General features: G+C 43.3%; 1 protein-coding gene across 1 annotated transcript in view; it reads right to left on the bottom strand.

Moving 5' to 3' along the window:
• Positions 1 to 15,875, bottom strand: part of LOC136874967 (pickpocket protein 28) — a 257,670-nt gene that overhangs the window by 5,585 nt on the left and 236,210 nt on the right. Inside the window, exon 10 of the mRNA XM_067148678.2 lies at positions 9,380 to 9,471. Coding sequence (XP_067004779.2) covers positions 9,380 to 9,471 — 92 coding nt within the window. The remainder of the gene's footprint in view (positions 1 to 9,379; positions 9,472 to 15,875) is intronic.

Here is a 15,875-nt window from a genome sequence, read left to right as displayed (position 1 = left end):
TACATGTGGATGAAACCTGAACTGTTTGACACTATCGTACGATTTGATTCCCCTTTTCGAATAAAAAGAAGTGTAAGGTCTCCTGTACCCCTAGCTATCACACCCCGATGAGATGTTTGAATGACATCGTTTTCGTAAACTAGTAGTCCGTCATAATGTTAAGAAATATACAGGGACACTGTTTTATCTATGAGAGGGAATGTCTCTCGTCCGTTCGCCAGCTCTGAGAGCATGTCTTCCGCCATTTACCGTCATATTTCATTGCCACAGGATATTTATTTCCATGCATTATTTTTTGGTACAGCGTCTTTGTCATTCTTTTTCCTTTTATCATACATACACACAAATATTATTTCGAAAGAGAATTACAAGTATTTCATCGAAAGAAGTCATTATATCGTGCACAAAATACAATGTTTACATCTGCTCTGATTGGCTGGTTCTTAAAGCTAACGTAAATTTAACCGCAAGAGCTTGGAGTTTGCTATCCCTTAACTTTACGGACTCCCTGTTACGTTTACGTCGGCGCATTGTGAATGGTTCCATTAGATAACATGGCCGCTAACTTCTAAGTGAACGTTAATTTTAAGTTTACGTTACGTTACGTTTGCATTGTGAATGGGGCTTAAGACTGAACGAGGACGTACGCTGGAAGCCATGTCTTCACTCTCATCTTGTAAGATGAAGCTCAACCCGACAGGAGTGGGATAAAGAAAGCAATTAAACATCCTACTAAGGAATGATTGGTGTATTCAGTTATGGTTTTTAGAAAATTATAGTATGTAAGATTGCGTAGGCTTAAATTTTGCTAGGTGACGGTGATTGCCGGCGTATGTGTCTACATGGGTAAGATGTTATCGTATATCTCTTCACGACTGTATGCACCTTATTTTAATTTTTTGGTAGGGTCATATTCCTTATTTAGGTATCATTTGATTATTGCCGTGGGAATTATTGTGAGATTATGGTTTATGTTCTACTCATATTTTCCGTTTGTACTCCATGTTGATGCCATTTAAATGACATCATCATCATCATCATCATCATCATCTGTTTACCCTTCAGGTTCGGTTTTTCCCTCGGACTTAGCGAGGGATCCCACCTCTACCGCCTCCAAGGCAGTGTCCTGGAGCTTCAGACTCTTGGTCAGGGGATACAACTGGGGAGTATGACCAGTATCTCGCCCAGGCGGCCTCACCTGCTATGCTGAACAGGGGCCTTGTGGAGGGATGGGAAGATTGGAAGGGATAGGCAAGGAAGAGGGAAGGAAGCGGCCGTGGCCTTAAGTTAGGTACCATCCCGGCATTCGCCTGGAGGAGAAGTGGGAAACCACGGAAAACCACTTCCAGGATGGCTGAGGCGGGAATCGAACCCACCTCTACTCAGTTGACCTCCCGAGGCTGAGTGGACCCCGTTCCAGCCCTCGTACCACTTTTCAAATCACGCTAACCACTACACCACAGAGGCGGACTAAATTACATGCCCATTGTTTTAGCCGTTAAATTGAAATTTCTTTTGCTTTCAAATATTAGTTTCCCTCTCAGATTTATTCTGCTCGTTTGGTGTGTTTCCTTGCAATTTAAAATTTTCTTGTGGCTTGTTGCTATGGTAATCCTTGCCTCGTGTTCGAGCTAGTTTTCATTTTGTCATTCCGTTTTGATTTATTCACATTAACTGCGTTTATTTCAACTCCATTATTACCATGTGCTGACCTATGCGCTGCAATAACCATTTTGTCACCTTTTTCCCTTCTTACGTAATATATTATTATTATTATTATTATTATTATTATTATTATTATTATTATTATTATTCATCTGTTTACCCTCCAGGTTCGGTTCTTCTCTCGGACTTAGCGAGGGATCCCACCTCTATCGCCTTAAGGGCAGTGTCCTGGAGCTTCAGACTCTTGGTCGGGGGATACAACTGGGGAGTATGACCAGTATCTCGCCCAGGCGGCCTCACCTGCTATGCTGAACAGGGGCCTTGTGGAGGGATGGGAAGATTGGAAGGGATAGGCAAGGAAGAGGGAAGGAAGCGGCCGTGGCCTTAAGTTAGGTACCATCCCGGCATTCGCCTGGAGGAGAAGTGGGAAACCACGGAAAACCACTTCCAGGATGGGTGAGGTGGGAATCGAACCCACCTCTACTCAGTTGACCTCCCGAGGCTGAGTGGACCCCGTTCCAGCCCTCGTACCACTTTTCAAATTTCGTGGCAGAGCCGGGAATCGAACCCGGGCCTCCAGGGGTGGCAGCTAATCACGCTAACCACTACACCACAGAGGCGGACATTATTATTATTATTATTATTATTATTATTATTATTATTATTATTATTATTATTATTATGTTGTACTTCTTGAAAGGCTGAATTCGCTTTGGGAATTTATCTCTTAGTTACATAAGGTTTATATTTTTTTGATTATTACTATTACCGGTATTCATTAGTTCATGTTTGATAAATTCTTATTTGTCCTTATTGTATTAAAAACTTTCATTTTTTAGAATGTCATGACAACTGCGAAATATTATTGTTCCCATGCGTAAATAATTTGAAATTATGTATCTACGTATTATTCACTTATTTATACTTCATATTTAGTAGGTTTTATTTCAAGCTTATATTTTCAAAATGTAACAGTTTACGGAAGAAGTTCACTAATTATATATTATTTAGTGGGATTTTATGCATTCTTTGATGTAGCGTTTCTAACGTTTGTTAACCTTATCTTATCTTCACATTGTTGTATTACCTTATCTCGGCCTTGCCCAATTACGTAATTATGTCATTGTCGTTCTTATCTTGGGCCTTTCTTCTTTTGTTCTTCCGTGGCGTCGCTAATGTTGTGGTAATTGTTTTGATCTTGTCATGACGTCGTGTTTGACTGTCAGTGTGTGTTGACGCCTTGCGTTACCAGACCTACCTTGATTTCCATTTTATTGACTATGAGTTTTATAGTTAATTTACTAATCCATTGGATTTTATTTTGGATTTAAGTTTTATTTATTTGCGTCTGATCTTTTTATTTCCTATTTAGGGCTGGTTCTTTTTGTTAAATATTTTTCGTCTGGGTATACTTATGGTCTTATTTTCATGTGATTATTTATGGAACTATGCTTCCGCCCAAATTTCGGGTGTGCGATTCTCCCACTAGGGGTTGTTATAACCCATTCACTGTTATTCACCTTAACTATTCGTTCCACATTAAATGTTACTAAATTTGAATTAAATTTAAAAATTAAGGTAAACAGAAAATATTTCTTTTAAATTACTATATTTATTTTAATTTCTTCGGTTTTTGATTAATTTTGCAAAGTTTTATTATGTTATTACTGATCTGTTTTCTTATATTTTAAACTTTTCTTTTATTTACAAAACAATTTAAAGTTTTTCAAATTTTTTTAAATGTACATTATTATCTATTTTAATATATGTTACCTTAAAGTATACCGGTGTTCTCCTTTGATGCTTGGCTCAGCATTTCCCGGGGATCTAAAAGTCTTTTTTTATTTTTAATATGGGGTGGGTTTTCAATGCAGTTTCTTGCTTCCACTTGTGTCCTGGTAAGTTTATATACCCGAGTGTTTGTGTGTTATATTTTCAATATTGTGCTTCTCTCCTTTGTCATTAACGTTGCCCCATGGCGTTCGTTGAGTGTAACGTCATTCCTTGTAATCTCGGGGTGGCGTTGCATTGGCGAACAGATAAATTCCCTGCTAATTGAACTTCAGGGAGAATTCTGGGTCTCAGAAGTTTCTCCAGGCCTTTTCCAGCTGTGTCCAACATACGTAATATCTATAACCACCAGGTTTTCCCTTGCTATCAAAACCAATAGGGCCACTTTCCATCGGGGACTAAAAACACCCGCTTACAGGCATATTCAGAATATTGTACTACACCCTTCCGGGCCTCGAATGGATGACCCACGCATAAGAATGCCTCCACGTAACGGGGTAAACACCTACGGATGAGATTGGATTGAAGAGCGGGTCGAATTGCTTCACGAGCTTCGAACCGCTTCCCTTCCTACTTTCTGTGCTTGCCCGGCAGCCATAGCACTTGGGGAGTGGTACGTTCGGAAGAAAAAAAAAACTTAAGATGGAGCCTAATGTCTATAATATGAAAGTAGGATCTCTGGGTTCAAATGCCTAGTGGATACTGCTTAGCACTGCTACAAATGACAAGAATCATAAAATAGGGGTTACGAATACGATTTTATTCAAATATGACATATTAAAGAAGTTGACACAGCTCTATACAATGAACTCTCCACATATGGGAGGAAAAGAAAATAATGATCCCTTAAAATATGAATCGCCCATGGGCGTCGTCTGCATAACGGTATGATTGAGGTTTTGCGATTTGCTATCGTTCAACTTTCCTCATTAGTTCAGACCGTTCATGAAATTTTTATATTATTCTGTCGATCACACCGTGAGATGATCTGATGTCCCTATTCACATATTACTTCCTGTTAGCACGAACATAACCGGGGCCTACGCTACATAATTATCATATTAAAAGAAACATTTGCATGATACACAAACAAACATACCATTTAGCTAAATCCCGGACTCCTCATCTATCACCAAGACCACGCAACGTGCACATAGGTTCTGTTTGAACTCAAAAATTTATGCACATAATTACGAAACATACACAGATATATGGATATATACACTTCATGCATAAAGGAGAGCCATTCCTAGAAAGAAACAGCATGGTTATCACTGTCTCCGGCCCAAGGCGCAAGCCTGGGGCAGCTCGCTCAAGGGCGCCATCATAATCCGGAGTCGAACTGGCCGACTCCCGACCGAGAGGTACTGTGGGTTTCTGAAAATCCCTAGAATAGCGACAGTCTCATATCACCGGATATCTGGGGGAGATCCCTACTCATTTATTAAATACCTTTTAAAATCACCGTGATATTATCATTATACAAGTATTCTTAGCTAAGCCATTTAAACCAAACAGAAGAGCACGGGGTAGACCCAGAGCCCAAGTCTTAATACAATGGTACAGCGGGATCCTTCTGTCAGGAAGTCGAGAGCCAGACATTCACAAAAAAAAAAAAAAAAAAAAAAAAAAAGGAAGGCCATTCACTTCGCACGACCATTTCTAATTCATTGGCCACGCCAGATTCTTCTCTCCCTCACACGTCCACCCTTCTCATCTCAGGGACACATATCCATGGCCCACTTCATTTGTTTATTCATATTATCGTAGAATTTCCATGAAATACTCTTTTATTCTCTCCCTTCTCATTATTACCGCTGAACGCCGACTATGGGCACGATCACTTCTAACTCATCGTAAATTACTCGGGCATTCGGCCCTCTCACTACGTCTCATATCGCGTATCTTCTTCCCTTGGGCATAGGGCTCTCATGACTCCTCGTTCCTACCACAGGAAATATACCTATATTTAAATCTTCTGACCAAAGATTAGGGACTCCTGCCCCTGGGTCTCACCCCGGCTATAGATTAAAAAAAAAACACTCCAAACCATTCTGGCCAATTAATCAAAATCACGGGAGACTTGCACATGGTCCCTCACACCTACCTAAATAACACAACATATACCTCTCCCGGTCGGGATTTCTTCTCTCTTGCTGTACATGCACTGATTATATGTGTAAGCTAGGCATGCATTGTCTGACTGACCCATGAGTTTCCCCGGCCTATACGACAGCCACGTGGGACAGTAACTACCAACATTTTGACATGGTTTTCCCTGCTCGCCAGCATTATTGTTCCAGCCACCCCTAAGGGAAACTCAAATATTCTCCTAACCTTGTTCCCATATTTGCTAGGACATTCTACATATTACTAAAAATATAACCCTCACGATAAGCTAATCATTAAGGAAAAAAATGAGTCGTCCGGGAATTTAGCTCCCTTGAATTTACTCCAACATTATAAAGATCAATAAAATTTCCATATTTGGACATGCATTATCTTACAACATTTTGATATTTACAAAAGAAAGCTAATCCTACCCCCGGTTATATTATCATGCTTAAGAAATTAGATTTGGACATCACTCATCTGTTTGGTGGCCGTTGTTTCTCCTTCCACGGGAGACCCATGGCGGAGTTTTTAGTGCTGCATGACCCCGCGGTTGGTGGCGGGCGTGCAGTCCTTCATCCCTGGTCCATACAAGTCCAACATCCTGGGGAACTCGTTCACAGCTGAAATCTTACAGTAATCCAAAATGGGTAACACTTCACCACTTGTCACACGGCCTCTATTTCCAGAGTTTACACCACGAACAAGCCGGTCTTTCAAATCACGGCGGGCGCGTTCACAGCAGGGATCAGGTGGCTCACGAGACTGATTCAGAGTAACACATTGGGTGATACTAAATTATGAATTTCACTGACTCATTAAAGCCGGCACCGTCCCAGCAGTATTCTGCTACTCGTTTGTAAATTATGCTCGCGGATTAACTAGTTTGACACGCAGCACAGAGACAATTCACCTAGGCTCGTTTGGCCTCCCGTTACACTTCACAAAGGCTTTGTACTTCACAGCGGCGATGGACACAATGGCACTCTTACAAAGCGGTCAATGTGTTCGGACTGTAAAACTGGAGCACCGCGGGACACAGTGTCCTTCTCAACGACCCGCAAAGAACAACTTTCTGCGATGGCCAGCCCGGCCTATATCATTTTGCCTGCCGGAAGCCTGGGAGCGTAAACGTTCACGGTTCATTAAGAACAAGAGCTCCTTTCATACCAAGAATTGAAGACATTTAAATAGTGTATCCTGTGGCCCTCTATCTGCTCTTTCATTTGAGCAAGGCGTGCTGGACCTACGATCGGCAGTTTTTATGCAATTTGCTTCCCGCCTTTGATTAATTCATTAGCGTCCCTTGGGGGGTGGACTCATCTTTGAGCGCGACTCTTAGCTTGGGTGACGCTGTTGTATTCACATGTGTTAGCAATATGTTACATCTGGACAGCTGGTGACCTCATTTCTTCCCCTGAATAAATTATTACATATTTTTAGTCTGGGAAACGCAGAAAATTCAGCTCTATTCAATGGTGTGTCTCACATAATTTTCCTACGTCTAGATCAAAATATCATCCCATTTTTACGCGCCAAAATCCGACGTTGGCACCCGTGACACGTGCATAAAAAACCGGAAGTTCCTTATGTTAGTTTGGAACTCTGGGAAGCTAAGCCACACCTCGGGGCGTATCTGACTATTCCAGCATCGCGTCCTCTTCTAGCTCTCTCTGCAAGTTGAGAGGGTATTTCCGCGGGGGCTTGGCTCTTGCTCTGTCTTCCCTTTGTTTCGCAGGCGCTCTTTCGCGGGTTCCGTTCTGGCCGGACGCCGCTCGATCCCCATCGCCCATACTGCTACCAATGACGCGACCTTTAGGAGTGATTTTGATGAAGTAGAAAGGCACCTATAATTCCTATGAGCTGTACAGGACACTGCACGGTTTCAGTACATATTCAGCAACAGTTCTGGACAGAGTTCTGACATTACCTTTAGCATTTCTGCAGGTATACCGCCTGGTCCTTGAGTCTCGTTGTTTCTAAGAGAGCTAATAGCTCTCTTCAGCTCTTCTACTGTGAAGAGAGGTATATCATCTAGTTCTTTTTCATCGTCTCTGGATCGTCCGAGAACAGTGTATCAACATTTTCTTTAATGGTTTGCAGATCTATGCACGGAGTTAAAAATGTCCCTGGTTTCTTCATTACAATCTTGTAACCTAGTCCCCATGGATCCTCTTCTACTTTCTTAACCAATGCCCACCATTTATCGACTTTACTCTTTCTAATTGTGTTGCGGAGTTCCCTCTTCGCTGACTTGTACCAAATACAGTAGCTCTTGTATCTGCTTGTACTAAGCTGAGACTGAGGTATTCTCTGGACCGCCTCTCATCCTCTGAGCCCTGTGTCGAAATCGCAGACAATTCCTTCTCATTTCAGCAATCTCTTCGGTCAACCAGTACGCTGGGCGCTTGCTAGTTCGTGGTCTCTTTCGGGACATTTGAGACATTTGCATGTTTGCTGGATTAGCTGCATGGTGATTTCTACACATACACCAGATACTTCTTTCCCTCTACAGCCAAAACATTTTCTGTTATGTTCTCCATTCCATTCTGTATTACAGCAAGAAAATTTTCCTTGTCGATACCGGCTATGTTCCACCGTGCTGGGCTGCGCAAGATGTTTCTTACTCATGGAGCTTCCTGGAGTAGTCGAAAGATGATATATTGGTGATCACTTCCCGTACAGTTTTCAATCACTTGCCATTCAGTAACCTTAGGTGCAATATCCTCCGATGAGAAGGTTACATTGTTCCCTGACATCCTGGCCATCGAAATGTTGGCACATTTCCAATGTTGTTGACAATCAAACTCGTTCTGGTTGCCTTCTCAATAATAATAATAATAATAATAATAATAATAATAATAATAATAATAATGAAAATTTACAGCCTGTTTCCATTCATTGGACAGGGCCAGGAATGTAATGAATGAAGCCCTCATCTAGCGGCGAGGATAGAAACTGTGCCTACCGGGCGAGTTGGCCGTGCGCGCAGAGGCGCGCGGCTGTGAGCTTGCATCCGGGAGATAGTAGGTTCGAATCCCACTATCGGCAGCCCTGAAGATGGTTTACCGTGGTTTCCCATTTTCACACCAGGCAAATGCTGGGGCTGTACCTTAATTAAGGCCACGGCCGCTTCCTTCCAACTCTTAGGCCTTTCCTATCCCATCGTCGCCATAAGACCTATCTGTGTCGGTGCGACGTAAAGCCCCTAGCAAAAAAAAAAAAAAGAAAGAAACTGTGCCGGCTGCCGAAGCCTGCTGCACTCCACTGGGACAATGATTAATGACTGACACATGAAATAAAATGATATTAGAGAGTGTTGCTGTAATGAAAGTTGACAGAGAAAACCCGGAGTACCCGGCGTAAAACCTGTCGCACCTCCGCTTTGTCCAGCACAAATCTCCCTTTGAGTGACCGGGATTTGTACCACGAAACCCAGGGATGAAAAGCTGTCGCGCTGTCGCGTGAGCCACGGAGGCTGTAATAATAATAATAATAATAATAATAATAATAATAATAATAATAATGGTATGACCTCAGCTACCGTGTGCGTGCATTGTAACTTGACGAAATCTGGCTGCTTGTTCGCCAATTTCGACGTTCCGTTTTACTCTAGGCCTATTAGGTGGCGGAGTAAATCGGACCTCTCTTGGGCATCTACAACTGAGTTTTAATTAATTTTGTCGGATAATCACCAAATGTGTCATCAGAGATCATTTACATGCCGATATCGTACGATTCCGTCCAAGACGCTACTTTTCTGTTTTATAAAACTCTCTTACAGTTTGTTTGTTTTAAATTGGTCCCTTACCTAGAAAGTCAGAAGCACCATACAGTTCGCTGCGTTTCCTGGTGATCACATGCATGTCCTTAAGAAATATGTTGAAACTCCCTAAGCGTTTTCTGGAAAAGGAGAAAAGAAAGAATTAGAACTGGGTGGTTAAATTGTGTTGGCATATAGTAATAGTAATAATAATAATAATAATAATAATAATAATAATAATAATAATAATAATAATAATGATGATGATGATGATGATAATGTCTGTTTAGTCTTCAGCCCTAAGGCTGGTTGGATCCTCAGCAGCTCCGCCATCAGCTGTCATAGATGGCCTAGGCATCACTGAAGAGGCATACTAGGGAAATGAAGAGTGAGGTAGTTCCCCGTTGCTTTCCTAATAATAATAATAATAATAATAATAATAATAATAATAATAATAATAATAATAATAATAATAATAATGCAGGAAACGATACCACGAAGGAAGATTACCAGTGATTGGTCTGGAAAACAAAACAGGGACAAGAAGTCAATGCATATTTTATTTTAAATGAAAGGCAATGGACCAAAACGAAATCCTATGGCGCAAGAGCCCCGAAGAGCCTTGGATTACCAAGCGACCGCTGCTCATCCTGAAGGAATGCAGATTGCGAGGTGTCATGTGGTCAGCACGACGAAACCCCTCGGTCGTTATTCTTGGGTTTGCAGAACGGCGACACCTTCTCGCCGTCAGATAGCTCCTCAATGTTGTAATCTCGTAGGCTGATTGGACCTCGAACCAGTCCTCAACACCAGGTAAAAGTCCCTGACATGGCCGAGAATCGAAGCTGGGTTCTCCGGGTAAGAAGCAGGCACGCTACCCCTACACCGTGGGACCGGCGAAGGGCAAGGCGAATCAAAATTTATATCAGAAATAACTAGAAGTTATATAAATGACTATATAGGTACCTCAGTAGAAAAAAAAAAAAAAAAAAAAAAAAAAAAAAAAAAAAAAAAAAAAAAAAAAACAGGACTAAAACTTAATAGTTACGCCTCCGTGGTGTAGTGGTTAGTGTGATTAGCTGCCACCCCCGTAGGCTCGGTTCGATTCCCGGCTCTGCCACGAAATTTTAAAAGTGGTACGTGTACTGGAACTAGGCCCACTCAGCCTTGGGGGGTCACCTGCGTAGAGGGGGTTCGATGTCCGCCTCAGCCATCCTCGAAGTGGTTTTCCGTTGTTTCCCACGTCTTCTTCAGGCAAATGCCGGGATGGTACCTACCTTAAGGCTACGGCAACTTCCTTCTCTCTTCCTTGTCTATCTCTTTCTATCTTCCCATCCCCCTAGAAGGCCCCTGTTTAGCATAACAGGTAAGTTTTAAGGGCGAGGTACTGGTTCTCCACCCTAGTTGTATCAGCGACCAAATGTCCCATGCTCCAAGATACTGCCCTTGAAGTGGTAGAGTTGGGATTCCTCGCTGAGTCAACGGGGAAAACCAAACCTGTACGGTAAGCGGATTAAGTAGTAAAATAGCTAAGACTTAATTGAAGAGCAAGTTACTACATTACATTATAACTTACAATTTTGAGGAATCCTAGACTGAGTGTACATAGTTTCGTTAATTTAAATCTGCTCCCTGCGCCCTGGCGTGATTGGAACATTTTAAAAGACAGCACTGTGCTAATAGACCGAAAAGCTCATGTGTGATCGAGAGAGTGCATTACAGTTGTAAGAAACTGGACTCAGTCTCCCGAGAGTTATTTCGTTTACACCTGCTGTTAAGCAACACTCTCTCGCAGGAATTGTGGTTGATTTTCGATCGCATAACTGCTATACAGGCTGAACGAAAATTCAACCAGGTGTCATTAAGACAGAAATCTAAGTTCCTCCGAATACCTCAGAAACAGGCGGCCTCTCGCACGAACCCGGATGCTAGTAAAACTGTCGTCAATCTTTCCAAGAAATCTTTGGAAGACAACCAAATGGCAGTTCTAGCTAGGGGTCTTAATTTCGCTGTTGCTCCTCCTAAAATTCCCACTGAGGAATTAATTACTTCCGTTGAGGCAGCCATTCACAAACTACCTACGGATGAGGCTGAGGTGTTAGGACAGAAATGTGTGAGACTCATAAGGTCCGCTGTTGTACCCGTGCCCAATTTAACAAGAGGCGAGAGGAGAGCTCTGAAGGAACTTACAGATGATTCTGAATCAGCTTATAAGGGAAATGCGACAGTGGTTATGGACACTGACGAGTATAAGAATAAGATCTCAGCTATATTGTCAGAGCCTGTTTACAGACTGAGCTCACGTGACCCCACCATTCGTGTGTCCAACGCCACCGTGAAGCTCGTAAGGCAATCTTCAATTCCAAAAGAGGAGGCTAAACGTCTGTCCCCGGGGGACGCACTGCCACCTAGGTTATAAGGACTGCCTAAGATCCATAAAAAAGATGTTCCCCTCAGACCTATTGTTAGTGCGATAGGTTCTCCTACGTGTGCTCTGGCTAAATACCTAAGAAAATTGCTTCAGCCACACATAAGACGTATAGAATCATTCGTCAAGGACTCTCGGTATTTCGTCAACCAGCTGTCAACCATAACCCTTCAATCTAATGCACTTTTGGTGAGTTTCGATGTGGAGTCCTTGTTCACTAAAGTGCCGATTGACTCGGTCATGTCTCTCATTGAACACCTGTTCCCTGAGAAAATTACTAAGCTATTTTACCGCTGCATGACTTCCAGCTATTAGTTGTGGGATGGGGAGTTTTACGAACAGACGGACGGAGTGGCTATGGGAAGTCCACTTTCGTCCGTAGTGGCTAATTTCTGTATGGAGCATTTTGAGGGGGAGGCTACTGCTTCGGACCCCGTAAAACCTATGATATTGTAGATGTATGTGGTTGTTACATTTTTGGTCTGGACAGAAGGTCCTGAGGAACTTCATCTATTTCTAAACCACCTAAACCATCAACATCCTTCAATTAAATTCAGTATGGAGATGGAGTGCTACTTTATTAGATGTTCTAGTAAGAAAGAAATGGGACGGCTCCTTAGGACATGCCATCTATCGTAAGACCACCAACACAAATCGCTATCTTCATGGAGATTCTCGCCACCATCCAGCACAAAAACAAGGCATTCTCACGACACTCGCCAAGAAGGCGAGACGAATTTGTGAGCCATCAAATATCCAGGTGGAGATGGACACACTCAAAGTCACGTTCAAGGGCAATTGTTACAACGATTTGCAGATTCATAGAGTCCTGCATCCCAGAAAAACGACCAAGCAAAACTAACAGAAGGAAGAAGTCAAAGGAACTGCCTACTTGCCTTACATTCACAAAACCACAGATAGAATTGCCAAGGTCCTCCGCAAACACAACATAAAAACCGTGTTTGGCACTGCCACTAAAATTGCTCACAGTCTAGGTAAAACCAAGGACAAATTGTCCCCACTTTTACATCCTGGTGTATACGAAATTCGCTGTACTCAAATAAACTCAATCACTACTGATCTGCATTTAGGGCAGTCGCCCAGGTGGCAGGTTCCCTATCTGTTGTTTTCCTAGCCTTTTCTTAAATGATCGCAACGAAATTGGAAAATTATTGAACATTTCCCTTGGTAAGTTATTCCAATCCCTAACTTTCCTTACTATAAACGAGTATTTTCCCCAATTTGTCCTCTTGAATTCCAACTTTATCTTCATGTTATGATCTTTCCTACTTTTAAAGACACCTCTCAAACTTATTCGTCTACTGATGTTCTCCCACACCATCTCTCCACTGACAGCTCAGAACATACCACTTAATCGAGAAGCTCGTCTCCTTCCTCCCAAGTCTTCCCAGCCCAAACTTGGCAACATTTTTGTAACGCTACTCTTTTGTCGGAAATCACCCAGAACAAATCGAGCTGTTTTTCTTGGATTTTTTCCAGTTCTTGAATCAAGTAATCTTGGTGAGGGTCCCATACACTGGAACCATACTCAAGTTGAGGTCTCACCAGTGACTTATATGCCCTCTCCTTTACATCCTTACTACAACCCCTAAATACGCTCATAACCATGTGCAGAGATGTGTACCCTTTATTAACAATCACATTTATGTGATTACCCCAATGAAGGTCTTTTATTATATTAACACCTAGGTACTTACAATGATCCCTAAAAGGAACTTTCACCCCATCTATGCAGTAATTAAAACTGAGAGGACTTTTCCTATGTGTGAAACTCACAAACTGACTTTTAACCCTGTTTTATCATCATACCATTGCCCACCGTCCATCTCACAACACTATCGAGGGCACCCTGTAGCCGCTCACAATCTTGTAACTTATTTATTACTCTGTACAGAATAACATCATATACAAACAGCCCTATATCTGATTCCACTTCTTTACACATATCATTGATATATATAAGAAAACATAAAGGTCCAATAATACTGCAATGAGGAATTCCCCTCTTAATTATTACAGGGTCAGATAAAGCTTCGCCTACTCTAATTCTCTGAGTTCTATTTTTTTAGAAATACAGCCACCCATTCAGTCACTATTTTTTCTAGTCCAATAGCACTCATTTTTGCCAGTAGTCTTCCATGATCTACCCTATCAAATGCCTTAGACAGGTCAATCGCAATGCAGTCCATTTGGCCTCGTGAACCCAGGATATCTGCTATATCTTGTTGAAATCCTACAAGCTGAGCTTCAGTGTACTTGCGGTAAGGTATACATCGGCCAAACATGCCGGTCCATTGGTACCCGTATCAACGAACATGAACGTAATATTCGCCTCAACCAGCCAGACAAATCAGCAATAGCTGAGCACGCTCTATCGTCGGGCCATGATGTCATGTTCCAAGATGCTCGAGCTCTTACCCACACTAGACACTACAAGACCAGGATTATACGGGAAGCTCTGGAAATACGCCGAAATCCTAAGAATTTCAACAGGGACACTGGCTATCAATTAAGTAATACCTGGTTGCCAGCCATTAAGAATTTACGTAGGTAGTTCCCTTCCCTGTTCCTTCGCTATTGTCATTTCTTTTCGGTGCTCTCCAAATTCGTACGTTCCTCATCGCCAGATATTTCATTCCAGGCTTGTGTCAATGTCATACAGCTGTCATTGTCATATGTTACGTACACATGTTATGTGACCCTTTTAGACTGATTCTGATGGTTCCATCAGCTTTCGCTTCGAACGCTAGCGTTGTACCGCGTCCGGGGAGCCATCTGGTGACGAATGAACGTACCATTTCCACTTCCATTATAACGTCTAAATTTTTAAGCTCATTGTATAAGAAGCCTTTCTCGTGGACAGTCGAGATTTCCTTCTGATGACGCAGAGCACAGTTCTCTGCGAAACGTAAAGCATTTCACCTTATTTCTTGACACGGCATAAGCCCAAATGTGTATACACTGACTGACAGAGCAAATGCAACACCAAGAAGGAGTGGTCAGAACTTTATGCCAATTGCAGGGTAGACTGACGTCACTGAGGTATGCTCATGATGTGAAATGCGCCGCTGTGCTGCGAACGTAGCGAGCGATAAATGGGACACGGCGTTGGCGAATGGCCCACTTCGTACCGTGATTTCTCAGCCGACAGTCATTGTAGAACGTGTTGTCGTGTGCCACAGGACACGTGTATAGCTAAGAATGCCAGGCCGCCGTCAACGGAGGCATTTCCAACAGACAGACGACTTTACGAGGGGTATGGTGATCGGGCTGAGAAGGGCAGGTTGGTCGCTTCGTCAAATCGCAGCCGATACCCATAGGGATGTGTCCACGGTGCAGCGCCTGTGGCGAAGATGGTTGGCGCAGGGACATGTGGCACGTGCGAGGGGTCCAGGCGCAGCCCGAGTGACGTCAGCACGCGAGGATCGGCGCATCCGCCGCCAAGCGGTGGCAGCCCCGCACGCCACGTCAGCCGCCATTCTTCAGCATGTGCAAGACACCCTGGCTGTTCCAATATCGAGCAGAACAATTTCCCGTCGATTGGTTGAAGGAGGCCTGCACTCCCGGCGTCCACTCAGAAGACTACCATTGACTCCACAGCATAGACGTGCACGCCTGGCATGGTGCCGGGCTAGAGCGATTTGGATGAGGGAATGGCGGAACGTCGTGTTCTCCGATGTGTCACGCTTCTGTTCTGTCAGTGATAGTCACCGAAGACGAGTGTGGCGTCGGCGTGGAGAAAGATCAAATCCGGCAGTAACTGTGGAGCGCCCTACCGCTAGACAACGCGGCATCATGGTTTGGGGCGCTATTGCGTATGATTCCACGTCACCTCTAGTGCGTATTCAAGGCACGTTAAATGCCCACCGCTACGTGCAGCATGTGCTGCGGCCGGTGGCACTCCCGTATCTTCAGGGGCTGCCCAATGCTCTGTTTCAGCAGGATAATGCCCGCCCACACACTGCTCGCATCTCCCAACAGGCTCTACGAGGTGTACATATGCTTCCGTGGCCAGCGTACTCTCCGGATCTCTCACCAATCGAACACGTGTGGGATCTCATTGGACGCCGTTTGCAAACTCTGCCCCAGCCTCGT

The sequence above is a fragment of the Anabrus simplex genome, chromosome 5 (genome assembly GCF_040414725.1).
Source record: "Anabrus simplex isolate iqAnaSimp1 chromosome 5, ASM4041472v1, whole genome shotgun sequence".
Taxonomy (NCBI): domain Eukaryota; kingdom Metazoa; phylum Arthropoda; class Insecta; order Orthoptera; family Tettigoniidae; genus Anabrus; species Anabrus simplex.
This window is presented reverse-complemented; position numbering and strand designations above follow the sequence as displayed.